The sequence below is a fragment of the Haliaeetus albicilla genome, chromosome 28 (assembly GCF_947461875.1).
Source record: "Haliaeetus albicilla chromosome 28, bHalAlb1.1, whole genome shotgun sequence".
In the NCBI taxonomy this organism is placed as follows: domain Eukaryota; kingdom Metazoa; phylum Chordata; class Aves; order Accipitriformes; family Accipitridae; genus Haliaeetus; species Haliaeetus albicilla.
In genome coordinates this window covers 9,327,065-9,347,586 of record NC_091510.1, presented here as the reverse complement: position 1 = coordinate 9,347,586, position 20,522 = coordinate 9,327,065, and the positions used below count along the sequence as shown (strand labels likewise).

The following is a 20,522-nucleotide window of genomic DNA, read 5'->3' as shown; positions in this document are numbered from 1 at the left end:
TACAATTCCTTTTACATCAGAGTTTTAAAAAATGACGAACTTTTCAGGCACTTGTCATTAAGTTTGTGTGCCTGAAGCATTTGGTTGTTTCTTATTATTGCAAAGAGGACATGACTTCCTGTTCTAGCTGTAGGATTACTTTTTCCAGACCAGTGCATAAGGCTTTGCTAAATTATTGTTACTCAGACACCACCAAAGGATCAGATGTGATAACCTATTTTAAGTGCAAACAAACAGACGTACATGCACAGTGGTAGGAGATACTGTAGTTTCACAGCAGTATGGAAATGAAGCCAAACTGCATGTTGGAATTTCTAGCTGTTTGATTTTTCTCAGCTTGAAGGATAAAAATTATTCTCAAAGAAGAACCTTTGGGCAGAATAAAAGGAAATTACAGTATTCTTTTTCTGGGAAAGAACGCATAAGTAGTTCCAGTGATGCTCAAAAAATTTGATTTTTTTTTTATTTTTTTTTTTACTATTACTATGAGGGTATATATTCTAAAATCTATAATGCTGTTGTATTCCCCTGGAAAAGTCTTCTGCTATATGGTTTGTTCTTAAATGCACAGTGGAGGTATAAGAGCGCAAGGACCGGCAATATCTAAAAGTTAAAATTTCTTAAAAGGGAAAATGGGAAAGAATTAGGACTACAGCTTATGTGTATACTTCCTATGCATGGATTTCAAACTGACAAAGCATTGTAGAGGATGCTTGAGGGCTCTGTAACTAATCGGATGGTATGTATCCAACAATTCACTTGTACAAGAAAGTAAACTAATTCCTCTTCTAGCTGTCTGAGGCAAGTGAATATTGGTACTGCTTCCAAAATGGTCCAAATCATAGAATCGTGATGAAATAATTTAACTTGGAAGTGGCTTCTGGAGGTCATCTGGTCCAGATCACGGCGCAAGGCAGGGCCAGCTTAGATCAGGTTGTTCAGGGCCTTGTCCAGCCGTGTTTTGAGTATCTCCAAGGGCAGCGATTCAGCAGCCCATTCCAATGTTTGCACTCATAGTGAAGTTTTTTTCTCATATCCGTTCAGAATTCGCAGCTTTTGTGCATTATCTATTGTCTTTTCATTGTGCACTTCCAAGAATAGTCTGGCTTAATCTTTTCTGTTCCCTTTCCTTTAGGTAGTTGAAGACAGCAGTTAGATCCCTCCTTGACCTTCTCTGCAGCCCTGTAGTCCTCTTGCCACCACTGAACTCATTCCAGTAAGTCAGTGTGGTGGGCTGGAGAGCCCAAAGAAGCACTCTAGATATTCTCACACTTACAAGTGCTAAAAAGGGGGAATAATCACATCCCTTAACCTGCAGGCTTCACTGTTAAGCTTCACAGTCCTATCAATTTTCTGCCGACCTTAGAGTCCAGCTGTTTGAGTCATATCTTTCCAATTTGTCTATAAAGGTACTAAGGAAACCTTGCTGAAAGCCTCGCTAAAGTCAAGGTAAACTGACTGTGCTCTCCCCTAGTTCATGGAGCACTGAGTTCATGGAGTTCACTGCATCAAAGAAGGCAATAAAGTTTGTCAGTCCCTGGTAAATTCCTGCCAGCTATTCTCAATCTCCTTCTTGTTCTTCATGGGCCTGGGCATGGTTTCCAGGAAAATTTACTCCATAAGCTTGTTGAGAACTGAGGTTAGACTGAAGATGGGTGTGATCTTTGCCTTTTTCCTGTCATCAGGAACTTCCCTTGATGGAGGTGACCTTTCAAAGATGATAAAGAGTGCGGCCTTCGGGTGACACCAACCAGTTGCCTCAGTTTCCTGAAATGCATCCCACCTGGCCACGTGCACTTGTGACTTGTGTATTTCCAGTTTGCTGTGTGGTCCCTGAGCCAATATAATCTCTACCGTAGGTAGTCCTTCACTTGCCCAGGCTCTGATACCAAGCTCAGGGAAGCTACTGCCTAATCCAGGCATCAGCCAGAGATTGCAGAGACCTGTGGAAGCCTTATGAGGAGAGACTAGTTTGAGTATTAGGATGCAGTCTTAGAGCTAAATCTCTGCAGTGATGGATAGTAGATTGTCCTACGAAGCAGAGAGAATTGGGCAGAATTTTCTGCCACACAGGAAATCACTTACTTGTTTGAAATCAGTCCAGTAAGCAAGGGTTTGCCTGTGAGGACACACTCTGTTATAAAGCATTCTATACTTATTTTAACTTGACTTAGTAGCTTTGAGGCTTTAAAGTTTTACAAATGTGTTTTAAAAATGTCATTGCTCTATTTTATATTTATATTTATATTATTTTTTTTCCCAGTTTAAAAGCTTTTTTATTTTCTTGAGGTGCACACCCTTAAGGACAAGGTTAAGGCAAGTGCACGTCAAAGCTCTTTCCCCCAGAGTAGCACATTCTCCATCTTCGCTGCTGCTTTAATGTAAATGCAGATGGTTGTTCTCATAAACCCAGTTGAAGCAGATGTGCCAGCTCACAGAAAAGCTGCTGTGGACTGATGGTTGCCATCACTTGAGATGGCTGGGCTGTATGTTTTTTGGCAGTTAAGTTTTATTTAATACCAAGATCAATCTTGTTTGAGGCCAGTGTAAAATTGCTTTCCCACTTCTTATTAACTGGAATTAACTGATACTCACGGGAAGAAATTTTACCTGTTTTGATGCCTAACGTAGTGTTTATAAGTCTGAGGTGGTGAGTTGACAAAATATCAACAAAATGTTACTATGCTATTTTTGGCGGGCTATTGAATAAACTTGGTTATCGCAAGTTTGGGTTGTTTGTCTCTAAGAAGCTGACTACAGGGAATAATGCCTTACATTCCTCATATATTCTAAAAAGGGTAAAGATATTGCAAGATTGCCTGATTCAGTTTGCCATTGGACCCACTGTGAATACTTTGGGAGCATTTCTGATGAAATCAGGTGCCAGTAGTCACAGTCTTGAATATTGCAATCAGTATACAGTGTCCTTCTATGTGTCTATAAATAAGCTAAATTCGTCTGGAAATTTTTGTCATGGGACTACATTTCCAATTATGCTGGGAATAATTTTGAACTCTTAGGATCATGAAAGCCTTTGTTTTGATTTATTAGTAACTACAACAACCAAGAGGTGCTGTGTAATGTCAATTTCAATTCAATTAAAAAAAGTTGAAGCCAGTGACTTTTAACACCTGTCTTTAAATTTCACTGCTGTTATAAGCAGTACCAAATACTAAATTTCAGTTAATAAGGAATATTATGACAGCTCTTGGAAAATTCTAAGCGGTTTTACTTTGGCTTTCTCTAAGGAGAATTGGCTGTTTATACAGAGATTCTTCTATGGATAAAATGCACTTAGCCATTAGTATAATTGATTCCTTTGGGGTTTTTCTTCACTGTTACTGCATCGGGTAGTCAATTACATCAGAGTAGTAAGGATTTTACTATTTATTAGAGACTTTTTACATAAACCTATTTACATAGCAAACCATTGTGGCAGTTTTTCTGGAAAAAAATCAGTTTGCTAATGATTTTTAGGTTAAAAACAAACTCTGTGCCTCTGTTCAGGAGCTATTCTTAGGATTTGGGAGACCTTTTTATCTTACATTCGTCTAATACATTTCTGGAGCAATGCACCAGGTGGACTATGATGATCCCTTAACAGACAGTAACTGCAAATTTAAGATATTTCAAAAAGACTTGACTTTCCTTAAAAGGATGTGTTTATGTATTCTAATTCTTTTCCTTTCCTCCTCTGTACCACCAAACACATCAGTACCAGTCTAGAAACCAGTGAAATTCTTCAAAATGATATCCTCTGTTTTCAGAAAAAAACACATGAACATTACTATTGCTAAAGAGCTACTTATTTATAAGTATTTCATGATTTGAAATAAGACAAAGGTGTAGTTCTATAGGTAGTTTCAATGATAGCTGTCTGATAGAAACCCTTTTTGAGGTTAGCTTGAGTACTGCAAATCGTGAACTCCAGCTTTTGTAAGGATTTCCAGTGTCAGGTCACTGCTTTAAGACGAAGATACATGCTGGGCAGAGTTGTTCTAGAGCCAGCCTGGGAGCCGTGGAGAGCAGCTTCTTGTTAAGGCACTCTGGAAGAAGTCAGCAAACCTTTTGCAGAAGAGTAAGAGCCTTGGACTCTCAAGTTATGTAAATGCAAACTTTGACTGCATTTGTTAAGCTCTAACTTTTAAAAGCTAGTGAACATAATTAAAGGAACTGAAAAGGATGCAAAGGGTAGTCAAAGTTCACATACAGAATTTTATCAGATTTGTGAAAGCCGAAAAGGCCTTGAATAAGGTGGATTCAGCAGACAAAAACTTCAAAACTGAATTTTCTAAAGGGCTCCTTACACAAACAATGGCTTCATATCACTCCGTTCCATTGAAATATGGAAAGATTAGTTACTGGTTTAGAAGTATTAGAGTACAGATGATTTATGTGTGACCTAGGTGTATTTTCAAAGATATTCCACAGCCAATGTCTTAAAATAGCTATCACTGATACCATGGCAACACAGGAAAACACATCCAAGCAAAAGATCAAAAAGCTTGCTTTCCTTTCCAAGGCATCTTTAGATATTGCTGCACAGGGCATATTTCCATGAATTTGTGACAGAGCTAACTAGTCACTACAACCCAGATGTTTCCTATCAAAATTGATCCTGAAAAAATACGAAACTTGAAAAAATATTAACTAGGTAAGTATTACAGATGTTAAATGACAACATTACCTATTTCAGTTATTAAAGTATTTTTCATTAATAAATGTAGCAAAAATATTAAAACCTGAAACTATCTTACATTTGTAATTGTGTGTGTACACAGTAAGAGATTACAATTGAGAAAGCCAAAGTTTCTATAATGCGCAGTAACTGAAGCATACGCTAGGTTTGGGTTTTGAAAATTATTTTGATGACAACTGATTCTGTTTCCTGAAGTGGAAGAATATTTTTCTTCCTCCTCTGCTCCCCACTCCCCCCCAGAAAAATCCTGTTTAGTGATGGGATTTTTAGGAAAAATACAAACTCAAGGAAATTTGAAGTCTTTGGCCAAGGAAGATTTAGTCTTTCCCATGGAGGAAAAAGGCAGTTTAAGTAGTTCCTCTCTGTTTGGAATCCTAGAAGTAGACTCAGATACTATGATGTCGTGGAAGACAGATGCTATGGGAGACCTGAAGCAGGTTGGGTTATTTGTGTTTCAATACTGCCTCGACTGACTTTGGCAGTGTATACAAACAGACAAAGTAGGCTGTGCGTGAAGGATTTTGATGAGGGTAATAAAAATTGCTTTCACTGAAAATTCTCAAGGGAAGGAAAAATGACATTTAATTCCATTTAAGTACAGTCTCAGAAGATGCTATCAAGAATTTTATGTCATTATTTGGAATTACTTATTCATCTTAAATAATCTTTACTCAATAATTATTCTGTCTTTGTCCTAGCACTGGAAAGTGCATGCAAGATTTTGGTCTCACTTTGTAGTATGAATCCTCTAGGATTTCAGAATCACTTAAGATAAATAATTTTCCCTTGGTTATGATCCAAGCTTAACACTTTTGAATACAGATTTGTTGTAACTTCATTAATATTAATGGAGGAGTGAAAAAGTTGGGTGACATAATTGCCATATTATTTTTATGATTGAAACACACTATGGAACAGGTCATCAATTAGTTTAAGCTGGCATAAATCCACCAAGATGGTCCCAACTTTAAAATAAGCACCAAACTGCCATTGTATTCATGATGTTTTATTAGAAACATCTTTAGCTGAGTTTTTCAAGGTACTTAAATACTTGAAATAGCTGAGAATTTTGCAGACTTCTGTCTCCACTGCTACAGGTAACGAGTGTCTGTAATTCTTTGCTTTGCTATCAAAGTACAATTTCATATGTTAATAATTAGCTTGCTTTCACACTGTCTGCTACTGTGGTAGACCTGAGAATATAGTTTTAACGTCTATATTACTTATGTCACATTCCCAGGCCTTTTTTTTTGACAGATGCAGCATCAGTATATGAAAGAAGACTAATTCATTTTTATATAAAATAAAATTTTGATAACAAAGTAGAATGAAGATACAAAATAAACATACGGCCTGGCTTCAGTACCCATAACAGAGACATGGAAGTCATGCAATCTGTTACCATCAAAGGTTCCTCTATTCCAGTATCTTGTCTTCCATAGAGACCAATAGCAGACATACAGAGAAGAGTATAAAATCATAGGGAGTACATAGCAATACTTCCCCCAAATAGTCTTGTTGCTTCCAGCATGTTTTTGCTCATTAACATCTTGGACCAAAGTGGTATATTTCCATTAAATAACCCTTGATGGATTTTCTTTCCTTGAATCCTTAAGGTTACTTTTGAACATATGTAAACTTTTAGCATCTATAGCATGCTAAAGTAAGGAATCAACTGCATGGTGTATGAAGAAGCATTTCCTTTTAATTGTTTGAGAACTGCTAACTGCATGGAGGTTTTTTATACCCCTTAGTTTTGGGTGTGAAAGCCAGTACACATCTGTCCCTATCTATTTTCTCCATCCCATTCATGATTTTGCAGATTTTTCACTCTCCTTTTATCCTTTATATCTCCTTTAGAGTTTTACAGCTTTGATTTTTTTTATTACTTGCTCCTGTTATTAAAATGTTCCTTACTTATGACAATCCTGTTTCTCTTCTCTCCACCTTTTTGAGTGGTATTACTTGTTATCTGAGGTGGGAAAAACAAATCCAAACACAGAATTCAAATTCAAGTGCAGCATGGATTTATATAGTAGCATAACAGTGTTTTCTGTTTTTTTTTCCTTAATAATTCTTGATGTATTTTCTTCCTTTTCTTAGTACTGGGCTGATCTTATTATCAAACTGTCAGCTCTCAGTTCATAACCATTGTATATTTAAGGTTAATATTTTTCCCAATTTGAATCACTTTCATCTACATTGACTTTTATATGCCATTTCATCTCTAATTTTTATTAGAAATGGCTCTGATTTATTACGCATAGGATCATCAGCAAACTTTGTCCTACTCTTCATTAACTTTTTCAGATCATTTGTGAATTTGATGAACAACCTGTTTTAGCACAAGTCTCCTTAGGCCTCTGCTGGTGATCTCTGTCCTCTGTGAAAAATGGTATTTTATTCCCATCCTTTGTTTCTGTCAATTACTTACCCATAGGAATACTTTTTATCTTGTTCTGTGTTTTGGTAGTTTCTGTAATGGTCTTGTTAAATGCCATTTGGAAACCCACTGTTATCTTTCTTGTCTAAGTGTTACTTGAAGCCTTCAAAAACAATTCCAATATGTTTGTGAGATATGACGTCCCTTTAAGAAAGTCACATTGACTGTTCCCAAATATGTTATATTTCCTCATATATCCAATGACCCTATTCTTTAAAATACTTTCTCTCCATATAAATGTGAGGCTTCCTGTTTGGAAGCTCCCTGGACCTTCCCTTGAGCTCTTCATAAGCATTAATATTACATCACCTGCTTTTCAGATCTCGAGAACCAAAGAGTTTTAATCAAGAAGTTGCACACTGCAGTTTGGCAATTTCAACCTGTTTTTAGTTTCTGGATGAATGCCATATGGCCTTGGCAAATTTTTGCTGTTTACAACTTCTGTTTTTCTGTAACTTCTTCAAGGGATCCTTCAATTTTAGATATTTCATCTGATGAGTTCCTTCTATGAAGCGGGACTGTGGCTTAAGAGCTGTATTTAGCTTTTCTTCCATGCTTTGTTTCCTTGTGCAATCCTTTATAGCTTTATCACAATGATAGTCCTATAAGTACTATCTATTTATAGGAAATTCTGTAGACACTCAGATATCTGCGAAAAGTCAAAGAGATTTGAGATTAAAGTTAAAGAACAATTGAGGTCTTTTCAAATTATTATCAAAGAACATACAGAATTATTTTTTACTTTTATAACCATTGAAAGAAAAAAGTTGTTTGCCTGTGCCAATTACACTACTGACCTAAGAAAGTTCTCTGTTAATAACCTTTCTTCTTCTGTCACTGTGCAGAACACAGTTAAATGGCTGGTGCTCTCTCAAGGAGATTCAGAATAATACCCTAACAATTTCATGCTCTGAAATGGAGTCAGAATATTTAGAACATAATAAAAGTTACATAGCTGAGAAGAAAAAAAACTTCACTTTTTTTATAATGACTATTATTGAGATCAAGTGCAAAAAGAGTAATTATACTGAGAGCAGAAGAATTACTAAAGCTATAAATCCTTGGTAAGCAAGATTAATCTCCTGTTTGGTTGGTAGTATTTATAACACTGTTGAGGCACAATGTCGCTGTATATTTTCTGCTGGTCTGAATAGGGTAATTCCTTCCCTGACTTCTGTGCGTAGTGACAGCCTTTGTTTGTCAAGAGCAGAGAGCTTATAGTATGTGAACTAATGCCTGTTTCTCCAGCAGTTATTAAGGACTCTAACATGAATTCTCTGGAAACAAAATATCATGAAAATGATGAACGACACATGTTCAATATACCACTTATTTCAGTAACATCTGCCAGAACATAATAATAGTTTTTGAAAAAACAAAGTATCAAATAATTGTCTATTGACCTTTTTTGAAACAGAAAAAAAATGGTTTGTTTCAACATAAAATCTCTTGCATTGTGCATTTTATACCAAACTAGGCAAATAACCATTGTCATATTTGACAAGGGAGAACAAAGAAAAGATCTTTCAAAGGGACATAAGACAGAAAAAGCTTTATTTTGAAAGCAAAGGCCATTTTCAAATACAGAACTTCAGAAAACTTTTTCCCATCTGGAAATATAGTTTCTGGGAAGTAATTTAATGTATCTTCCACAGTTTCAGTGACGATGATTGATTTTTATAATTCTTAGGATATTGCCTTTTTACACATCTCTGTAGCATAATGTCAACATAAATATACAATTGAACATGTTCTAATCCGTCAGTCTACAGCATATAAGTAGGCTACACAATTTGTAGTATTTGAATGACTTCAGCAGGGTTCCTTTTAAGCATAATATTCTGTACTGAGTATTGCAATTTCAGGGCCTTGGTGAGAAAAATCTAATGTACAGTGCGACCTCTGAGTGTTAATTCCAACTTGAATGTTACAGGGTTTGTCGTGCAGAAGACTTCTGATGTATTATAATAATGTTATATCCACTCCTGCAGTTCTTACATAGGCATATCTCATGGTTGTTACAGAAGACCTATTTCCACTGAGATATTACATAAATTTGCCAGCTAATGATGACTGGGATGAGGAGAATTAGAAGTAGGAGGTATAAAATATAGTTCCATTAATGTTACTGGTTATATTAAAAGATATATAAGGATAGCTACATATTGTGTCTATGCATATACTATACCTCTTTCTCCTACTTTGCAAATGGGATTTGTCTGATTTAGAATATAAATTCTTTTAGTTTTTTAAATTTGTGTCACGCCTTGCTAACTGAGTGCTATGAGAGATGTCCAGTAGTATGAAAAGGTGGTAATTGGCTTCAGTGGGAGTTTTCTCTCAGTGAAAGAAGTAGACAAGTCTAGTGTATAGAACAGCCTTTGACGGTGTTGAAATTCATCTCCCTTTTGTCTGGAGTTTATTAAAAGCAACTGCAGGATATTCCATTGTCCAGTCTAGGAAAATAAGTTTTTATACGTAAGAAAATTGAGAAAAATATTTGATCACAGTATAAAGAGTTTATATAAAAATACTCTTCCTTTAGCATATATGTTTTTAGGGCAGTTTATGGATTTTGTATCCTATAACTCCATTTTATTTTTGCACTAAAGAGAATTTATACATTTACCATGTTTACCAGTAAAGATGAGGTTTTTTCCAGGTAATTTAACTTAAAAATTAGGGGTAATTTTTCTTTTCAGTTAATACAGTTGTAATTAGAACTTTGCAAAAATGTAAAATTTTTAATATTGTAGTTACAATTGACGTACCAGAATATAATGTTCTTTTTACTAGTAAATATTTTGGTTTCTGCATTTGGAAAATGACTATTGTCTCTTGAATCATAGAAGTGGAAATGGCATAGTATTTAATGCACTGTATACATGTCCAAATCAAAGGCCAATGTGCAAATCAAATCTTATTCACTGGGTGTTTGCGTTGGAGTTCCATGTTTCTGTTGTTGATTTTTAATATGACTGGTGCTAAGTTCCTAGAAGTAGGTAACACGTCTAAAAAGCAATATTTTAATACAGCGTTAGCAACAAATTTATTTTAATTTCCTGTCGCAGCTACTAACCTCAACTTTTATGGCAGTTCCTGGGTTTGTTGGTAGTAGTAGAAGGGACTCTGTTTTCTCCGGGGAGACCAGGCTGCTTCTTCACTGAGCTACTTCTGAGCCTGAGCTTGTCGTCTCCATCCTCACTCCGCTTCTCTGATTTGCTTGACTGTAAGTCGTCCAGGGCCTTCCGAGCAGCAGCAAGTCCAGAAGGATGGGGCTCCCTCCCTCCCTTGCTGTGGCCCCAACTGAAATGCCGGTGCTGGCGTAAAACTGTCAGGAACCATTCATTCGTCTTTCGCTTGGTGGTGCCCTGCAAGGTTTCCTTTTAGTTTTCAGTAATGTGTTTCTATTATTAATCACGTGTTATTGTCTTCAGAGTGATAGACAGAAAAATCCCTCTCTCTATAAAGAACATTTTAATAAAAATATTTTTGAAGAATCTGATTAGTTAAAAAAAAAGGAGAACAAAAAGAACTAGTGTGGTCAGCAGGAGCAGGGAGGTGATCATCCCCCTGTACTTGGCGCTGGTGAGGTGACACCTCAAGTCCTGTGTTCAGTTTTGGGCCCCTCACTACAGGAAAGACATTGAGGTGCTGGAATGTGTCCAGAGAAGGGCAACGGAGCTGGTGAGGGGTCTAGAGTGCAAGTCCTATGAGGAGCGGCTGAGGGACCTGGGGTTGTTCAGCCTGGAGAAGAGGAGGCTGGGGGGAGACCTGATCGCTCTCTACAACTGCCTGAAAGGAGGTTGGAGCCAAGTGGGTGCTGGTCTTCTATCAAGTAACAAGTGATAGGACGAGAGGAAGCAGCCTCCACTTGCACCAGGGGAGGTTTAAATTGGACATCAGGAAAAATTTCTTCACCGAAAGGGCTGTCAAGCACTGGAACAGGCTGCCCAGGGAAGTGGTTGAGTCACCATCCCTGGAGGTATTTAAAAGACGTGTAGATGTGGCCCTTAGGGACATGGTTTAGTGGTGGACTTGGCAGTGTTAGGTTTAAGGTTGGACTCGATGATTTTAAAGCTCTTTTCCAACCTAAAAATTCTGTGGTTCTATGATGAAACTGAGATCAAAAAATTGAAGAGAAGAAGGGAAATTAATTTAAATTTATAATGCCATTTACAGTTCTCAAATGTGCCCTGCTTTTCTTTTTATTTTTCTTTAGCTTTACACTTCTAGGAATGCTGGCTATATTCCTTGGAAGAAGGAAGGCTCTAGTTAGACAGAAGGAGATCCTGCCAAGACTTTTTAGATCACAGCTTTTTATATGGGTAAAGATGCAATTTGGCCATTTACTGTACACTCTTAAGGATACATTGATTTTCTAACAACTTCAAATACTAAAACAGGAATGGTGGGACAGAGGATAATTAGGAACAAGGGGAAAGGGAATAATTATAGCTTTTTTTTATGTGACCGTCAGTATGTCAGGAACTACCCAAGCAAGGACATGATTCCTATGGTTGTTATCTCTCAGGTATTGCTCTTTGAATTAAATAGCTGAAGAGCAGATCTTAGTGCCAGCCTTGCAGATTCAGCCATGTACAGGTTTTAGGTGCCATGTCATGTTACTCTTATCTGTTTGTCTTTGGCGAGAATCCCAAAGCATTGTTAGCCAACAGGTATATGATTAATATAGAGATTTTTCAATGTGCTTGGCAGTCCTTGCACAATTACCTCACACTGACAGCTGTGTCTGATCTTCAGTCAGTTGTGCTTTTTCTGTACAATTGGCACTCCTTTTATTTTTGCCTTGAGTATTCTCTAGCTGCCCAGGAGTGGTTCAAAATGGAGCCTTTGCATAGTCTTGCATTTCTTTTATTTTCATCTTTGTTTTCCTTTTTCTTTTGTGATCACAGAAGGAGAGCATAGACACTCAAGTGCACTGGATGTGAATAATGTACAGTACAAAAATGCAACTGAAGTTAATTAATAAGTGTCTGAACTCCAGGTTTCTCATGCTTTGAAATTGAGAAAATGAAAAAAAAAAATCAATAAAACCTTTGAAAAACAGCTCACTGAATCAGTGGGGATTATCATCATAAATACCTAAATCATACACTGCAGTAGAAAGGCAAATTAGGGAATTATACTTTATAACTGTAGTGGAATTTGGAAACTGGGGGTAGAGACTGTGAGGATGGGCAAAGACAAGGCACTAAAACATCAGGAAGGAATCAGCTCAAAGATATTAATATCAAAATAATAGCAAATGAGTAGGACATGTGACTGGTTTAATGTAATAAAAAAACTAAGAAAATATAATAAGGAATTAAAGTTCTCTTTGGAATACTTCTACATTAACTAATTACATTCTTGCATGCAATATTTTACGTGGGCTGATATTGATCCCACTTCACAAATAAATGTAGATGTAGGTGTTTTTATCCGATGCAGTTTTTAAGTGGTAAGAGACAAAGCTATATTTAAGTATTTAGAACTGACAAGATTATACTGCAATGATAACTCACTGAATGGTATTGTTAGGAACTACTGATAATACTTAAACCATTTTGAAATACATTTCAAAATCTTCATATTAACAATTTAATATTATCATTTCAAATCATTAGTACATTTCTGTATTAAAATAAACAAAAAAAAATGATAGGTGAAGTTCAATACAGAAACTGGTTTCAGTCTTAATGGTAATTTTTAAAGGAAGTTTAAGATATCTGTCACTAAAAACTACTGTGTGAGTGGTTTCATACAGCACTAGCTGTGGGTGTACTGTCAGCATAAGTACTAAATTAGAATAAGCTGTCTTTCTCTTGAAGTTATGTTCTCATGCTGAAAAATTCAAGACAGTGGTGTTTCACAACATTTCAATAAAAATTGCCTAATTAAAGGTAAAGTTTACGAATGAAATATGCAATTATTTTTTTTTAAGGAGGATATGATTTCTTAAACAAAATACAGTAAGTAGAATGGGAACTTCAGCCTGTGCACTAAAAGGATATTTCTGCCTTCTCTTTGCCACATACTATTTACGATCTGATGAACTTCATTACTAGAAAATAAATGTCTTCTGTTGTCATTATGTATATACTAGAAAATATTAAAATCTTAAAATAGAATAGAAAGATAAAGTGCATTTCAAAAAAATCAGAATCCTCTATTTTATTTAACATTTTTCATAACTTATTTGTGTCACTTCGTTTTTAAAAAGCAGATGAAGAATTTCAAAACAAGACATTATAATCATCTATACCATACCACAAAAGTGAAACAAAGCCCTGAATATATATATATTTTCCATAAATTAACCATTAACCATTGGGATAGGCATTGTTTCATGACAAAATTTGGACTGTTTCTGCCAGGATGAGTTTAACAAATAGCATTCAATACATTATCTTAATAAAACTCTCTCTTCCAGAAGGTAAAGCAAAAAACATAACAAATTAGTTGATGTATTGGAAACTGCAGTTCAGAACAGTTGGGAATTGCAAGAAAGTAAAACCATGGGAAGTGTAAATGCAAATACATTTTCATGACATGTTAGCAAAGGACAATAAACAAGAAACTGCAAGACTACATGGAGCCCTAGTTAAGCTTATTTGTCTAGTAACAATAAAACCTGTTGGTCCTTTGTCTCTTAAAAACTATATAGTGCCGTAAAGCTGTGCAAAGTAAATTTTAAATGTTAACACACTAGAAATTGTAGTATCTTGCTTACAGATGAAGAACTATGGAAGGCCTAATATAAAAGATAGTGGAGAAGCTTGTCCCATTCTCTTGATCTTCCTTGGAAACCTTTGTGCACATACAGAAGGATTAGCTAGTAAAATCCTTTCATCTTACTTACGCTGCCAGATATTTTTTTCTATAACTACCAGAAACAGAAACATAAATAGAAAAATGAGTGTTTTCTATATTTTGGAAATCCTGCTTCCTAGCTACACTTAATTGTTTTGTTAGTTAAACAACTCTTTTAAAAAAATTCTTTGAAACACTACTGAGCCAGTAAGAGTCTTAATGTATCTGTGAATAGGATGGTAACCACAATCACGCTCACTTGAAGCTTTTCTCTGTATCCAGACAGAATTAAATCATGATGAGGGAAGTTGTAGCTGACCTAATTATAAACATATAATGTATTTGTTGTGATTTATACTTTTTTACTACTCAGTATAATGTTTTCACTGTACCAGCTGTCCATTTGTATTGCCTTTTTTTTTTCATTTGGAAGCTGAATAGAAAGGGAGAAAATCCTTTACAAAAAAAGTTCAAAATAATACAGCTGTACCAAATGGTATATGCCGCTACTATTGCAGTATTACAAAAATGACACAAAATGGCAGTCCAATTCCTATACAAAACTTAAGAGCAATTTACTGAAGGTCTTACAAAATGTTCTAAATAATAAAAAATAAACAGGAAATAACATATGACTTCCAGGACTACGTTAAGAAATAAGAACTTTGTTCTGACAAAATATTAAAAAGCAGTAGTAGTATTGGGTTCCTAGAAGAAGTGGAAACGTAATCTGACATACTTTATAGAAAATATAGTCTTGTTCAGCTGATGTTAAAGTATGAGACTTTACATTTATTTAAATTTAAAATGTTTTACCAATATAGACCTTAGGCTTTGTATTCTCCTTTGCTAGGCAGCATTGAGTGAAAAATTCTGGGAAAATTTTTCAGTTCCGGCTGGCATCTGGATGTATTTGCACTTGTTTCCCAAAGTGTTAATCTCTTCCACAGGATTCCAAGCATGTAATAAACCGAAGACAGCTTCTCCATATAGTATATTCTCTTCAAAACGTATAACATGTCTGCCTGTTAGAGGAGTATGAGAAATGAGCTGCTGAAGGGTTAGTCATGAGACATCTATGTGGTCACAGAAGAGTTAGTAAATCCATTGAAGGATTGCTTAAAGTATGTGAATATTTAAAAGGATTCTCCCACCTATGTTTTAAGATCCATGAATTTCCTCTTTTTTTTTCAAAAGAGATAAAAAATTGTAATGGAAAAAGTTAGTGAAAATTTGGAAAGTTCCTATTAAAATCCTTTTCTAGGAGAGGAGATATTGGCTACCAGAAAAATGTTCTTTACTATCAAAAAACAATGGTAAGGACAGGATTAGTTTGTTTAAATATATACATTTAAACAACTCTTGCGTGAAAATACGAATGTTACTAAACTCAGTCAGAGGGAAATAATAGGAATTTGTTCCTCGGCTAATGGGTGGAATTGTTCTTTTCTGTTTTATTCAGCATTAGATGTTTCTGTGTAATCTACACTTTGTCTTACCCTGCTGTGTGTGACTGGGTGATTTTGATGAGAATGTTTTCTGACTTCTGCCAGATGTATTCGATTTATGGGGACAGTGAACAATTACAGCAAGTTATCTTCAAGCTACCTTAATCAGTATTTTATCTGTGTGCATTTCCAAAGAGCCATCCTGTTCTACAAAGCTGAACTAGGATACAACTTTTCATGTTGTTCATGATGCTGCTTTAACTCTATCATGTTTCCTATGTTCTCATCCTCTGTAAGTGATTAACATTAAAATTATAGCTTGGTTTATAGATTTTGTTCTAGAACATAACAGAATTACCCTTTTTTTTACCCAGTTTTTTTTTTGTGCAATATTTGCAGCAATTCTTTTTATTAAATGCATGATATAGTCTTTTTAAGAGGTCAGCTTAGAGGTAAAGTCATAGCTATTTAATTAATAGGTTCTAGGATTATAGAATAGCTTCAGTTCAGCTCATCAAATGATTATCTAGAATTCCCGATTTTGTTAACTTTTCATGGAAAGAATTCTGTCTGATTGGCTCCTCTATCCTGAATTATAATAACATGATTGCTTCATGCGCTATTGAACACTTCAGCTGTTTGCTGTGAAATCTCCCATAGAATACCCATACCTAAAATGTTGCTTGAACGTTGGAGATTCATACAGTTTAGAACAGCTGCTGTGTGGTCAGATAGAAGCACAATATGGTAATTAGTGAGCTATATAATACCAAGTATCTCTGAAAATAGTTGCAGGTATTAAAAGAATTTCCAGGTTTTTAAAATGTAGCTGATAAATATATGAACTTTATAGCAATATATTCATCCTACAATTTTATTTTTTTTAATCAGAGTGCTTGAGAGTGGATTGGATATGGAAAAATAAATAGAACTCAAAGCAGTATTGTAGATAGGTGGTCAACTTTGGATATACACAAAATATTTTCAGTTAGAGCATTAGTTTTCCTCTCTTTTCCTCCTACCTTACAGTTCCAATAATTTAAATGAAGATGGTGCTTTGCCTGATTATCTTTTTCAAAGGTGTCATAAATTCTTCAGAATTATGCATGAGTACAGTGCACTAATATTGAGATTGCAGCTCAGCAGGCAGCAACTTTAACTTGCATGGATGATTAGTTTGCCTAGAGGACAGGGTGTAAATTAGAAGGGATTACTTGAAAAGATCAATTATTTCATCTTTCTAACTCAGTTTGCAAATTTTTATTTTGAAATATTTAAACATATATATTAGAAAGACTTATTAGTGTGAATCGTACAATAGGAACCACGGTAGTCATTGTTTCCTTTGCAAATAACATATTAAATAAGTTCTTATTACCATCCTGGCAGTAGAAATACTCAGTTTTATTCCATGTACTCAATAATTAGACTTGAAGTTAATTAAAGTCTTATAGCTTGTCATGAGGCACTTGAAAATTCTTAGTACATTCCTAGTGCTGAAACCAGTTGCAGTCTGTTTTTCAAATTTCATCTTTATATCTAAAGGAATTTTCTTTCTCCTTCTGCTAATTATCCAGAATTAAAATCCTGTTCTTAAATCGTGGTCCTCAAACCAGTATTCATGCCCTAAGAGCCTCTGACATTTCTCAGGGTTAAAAGGAGAGCAAACTGTGAGGTTGCCTGCAGAAGATTACCTGCTTGCTGTTACTCTCTAGAGATCAGCAAAGGCCAGGGACTACTGCTAGAAAACCGAGGGCTTTCGCTGTGCGGAGGGTGGTATCCTTTATAGTTTCCTATTTCCCTTTTTCTTTGCTTAACTTTCATGAAATGAATTCTGCTTACATGTGTGTATCTCAAACTGTTGGTAAATTTGAACAGTCGTATTTCTGCTGTCCTTTTTTTAACCCCATTACATGATTTATCTTTAAATATGCCCGAGTCATCTTTCTATGCAAAAAGCCAGGATCCTAGCCAATTTGTTTTTTTTTTTTTTTTAAAGAAAGTAGTAATTCTTATTCAGCATTCCAAAAAATCAGCTGACAAACGTGCTAATGAAAATTCAAACAATGTAGTTTGTCCACATTTAAAACTAGGTATTATGAACATCTATAAAGTAATGCCCATACTTTAGTTTTCCCACATTTGCATTAGTGTTAAACATGAAGAATTGTGTTGTTATTCAAAATATAAATGATACTGAAACAAACTGAGCACAGATTGTGATGCAAATGCTTCTCGATGTTTTGAAGAAACAGCAAGAGCCTTTGCAGCTGCTCTTTTCTGGAAAACAAGCATTCTGCCTCGCAGCAAAGCGTGGGCCTTCAGGACTGAAATAAACAAATACACATCATTCTGTGTGATGTTTAAAAGATGTTTATGATGGAGGAAGAACCCAATGAGAAGCGATACTGAAGTCCTGCTACATTGAACGACTGCCCAGCTTAGATCTTGTGACTCATGGCATGGCATGGGCTGCCACGAGTACTTGCAAACTCTTGTCTTGGCCCTTGGAACTTTTTTTCAGTGGATTTTCATAAAAGACACTCACTTAAAAGAGTTTTGGAAAATGTCAAATGATCAGAAATTCAGCATAAACTGAAAACATCTGTTATGGGGAAAATAGGTTTTTTATAACACTAGCAATGGTTTTTGGTACTGGGCTAGTAGAGTTAAGTGGTTTTGCTACCATTTACTACTGTTCATCCTGCTCAATACATTGTGTATTCTGTAAGTAAGAGAAAAATAGCCCATGAAAGCTATGCCTATTTTTTTTTCTTCATTTTGCAGAATGCCCAGAGGAAGAGTGGGGATTTCCCATGTGTCAGTACTTGAAGGATGAGGGCTGGTGCTGTGGTCGCAATGCTAGAATGTCAGCATGCTTGGTATGATTCCCCTTTTCTTCTTTTTCCTACAGAGAGCTTTATCCAGATGTTATAGGATTCATTGTTTTTGGCTTCTAATCCTAGACCCATGACTTTAATCCAAGACTCTACAGAATAACATCATTAATGTTGTAAGCATGATGAATTGTATCTTAAAGAAATGGTATTGACCTTCCAGCTTTATATATTTTATACTTGCTGAAGGCATGAAAAAATTAGTATTGACAGAAATGTATTTTAAGAGTGGACAGAAAGGCCAAACCTTTGTTGAAAGCTAAACAAGGTAACCCCTCAGGGTAATAGTTACTGACCAAGGACTTAGGCGGGAACAAGGTAATTGTAGAAGGATTGCAATCAGTATCTCCCCCAACGCCTTCATGATTCATAATATTGAATGTTCTGACTGTTTAAAACCTAAACAAACCTGTCTATTCCAAAAACTAGAAAAGCTGTAAAATCCATGTAGCTTAAGAGACTGGAAACATCTTTTTAACATTGCACCAAGAGGCAAAGTGCTTTTAAAGACCTAACCTCATCAAGACAGGATGGTGAGCTGTTGTCTAATTTGAAAAAACAGATATGTACTGAAAATTTCAACCACTGTTTCAGTTGGAAGACTGCTATTCCTTTCCTGTATTAATTTTTAATTTCTGATGTCAAGATGAATTGCATCAGGTTCTGGCTAGCTTCTGCTGCTAGCTCTGTACCTCCATTATGGAGAACAGTGTAGACTAAAGATTCAATATAGGCTAACGTTATCAAAGTTGTGTAAACTTGAACTAACATGATAATTAAATGCTATCAGGAGAAGGTATGGAAGGACAGTTGTTTAGTATTCAAAAGGTTTAAATGTGTTACCCTTGGCAAGGTGCAAGAAAAAAATTGTTCCTTTTAGAGATGGTGCTGTAAAACTTATCACAAAAAGTGCTTTCTAAAAGGGATTTGCCTTTTCTCTTTTTCTTGTTAGTGTGATACAATACCAATTCTTCCTCAGCTGACACATTAGCTATTTCCTTTCCCATTCCATTTCTTTTGGAAAGGAAAAGTTTGGGCTGTTTTTCAACAGTGGTAGGAAGATAAATTTTGTAAGCAAATGATGCCCAAGAGACAGTACTGATCGTGCCATATATATCTATTTTAGATTTCACAGAAATCACAGAAATTTGGCAGTTAAAATCTCTTTTTGTTTAAACATTCACGAAAGGCAGAGTTCTCCTGTGTCACTAGATACTTCTACTGTTATTATGTTTGTAATTCCCTCTATGCATTTTTCATTACTATGATTTTCCTTGCCTTCTCGGAGGTACAAGGGAGACAGCGCAGTGCAGCTTCCTAGGGGGAGTGGCTGGCTAGGGGAAACTGAATTTACTGAGTAATGACACTCGGCATTATTACTGACGTTCATTAGTAGATGTCATTCAAATTCATTAAAGTGCCAAGGACTAAAGGTTCTGGGTGAGAATTTCAGTTTCAGACCCTTACAGTACATGTTAGAACCCACATCCATCTTCTAAGCAGCAGCAGATCTATGCTGGTATGAGAGCTATAGCTTGTACAGCAAAAGTCAAACCTGAAAGTTGGGCAAGGCCATGAAACAGAGGAACTGCAACTGCTTGAACTGTGTTTGAAGAACAGTCTGAAATACAAGATCAGTTCTAAAACTTAAGAGAAGGAGAAGTCGGTGATTCAGAGACAAGCAGTCCTGTTGACTGTAGTGGAGTCTGGGGACTCAAGGTGACGATGACCCATAAGTGGTGAGGCATTTTTGGTTTGCTATCTAATTTGTTGTTGTGTCAGATAATTTATTGAATTTTTATCTTAATTTCTACTACTATCTTTAATACTCAGTTGAAATTTTTATAGGCACAGTATCTTTTCAACTGTGGAAAAATATTCCACGCTTCTAATTAATTGTCTTTGTCACTGTGGTCATAAAAATCAAGTACTCTCACACCTACATCAGGATTTATGGTATGAAGAATCTAGTGAAAGATAGTGCACAGCATTTTAAACTGCAGTTCCTCTGAAGTTTTTATTTTATTTAACTTTTCATGTGGAAGTTCAGTTTATCTGAATACTAGGGACTAAAAGTATTTAAAGGCATTGTACATTGAACTAACATTTACTTTACAATAGTTGAATATGCAAAGTGAATTATTTGTATTTTGGTAGGAACAGACTCAAGAAAAATACATTTCTTTTTAGCACTTTCACAAAAAGTAATCCTCTGAAAT

General features: G+C 35.6%; 1 protein-coding gene across 4 annotated transcripts in view; it reads left to right on the top strand.

The window, feature by feature from the left end:
- Window positions 1-20,522, top strand: part of METTL25 (methyltransferase like 25) — a 64,247-nt gene that overhangs the window by 23,405 nt on the left and 20,320 nt on the right. For all 4 annotated transcript variants that reach the window (XM_069773516.1, XM_069773517.1, XM_069773518.1 and 1 more), the window contains exon 6: window positions 18,194-18,288. In XM_069773516.1, the coding sequence (XP_069629617.1) occupies window positions 18,194-18,288 (95 nt within the window). The remainder of the gene's footprint in view (window positions 1-18,193; window positions 18,289-20,522) is intronic.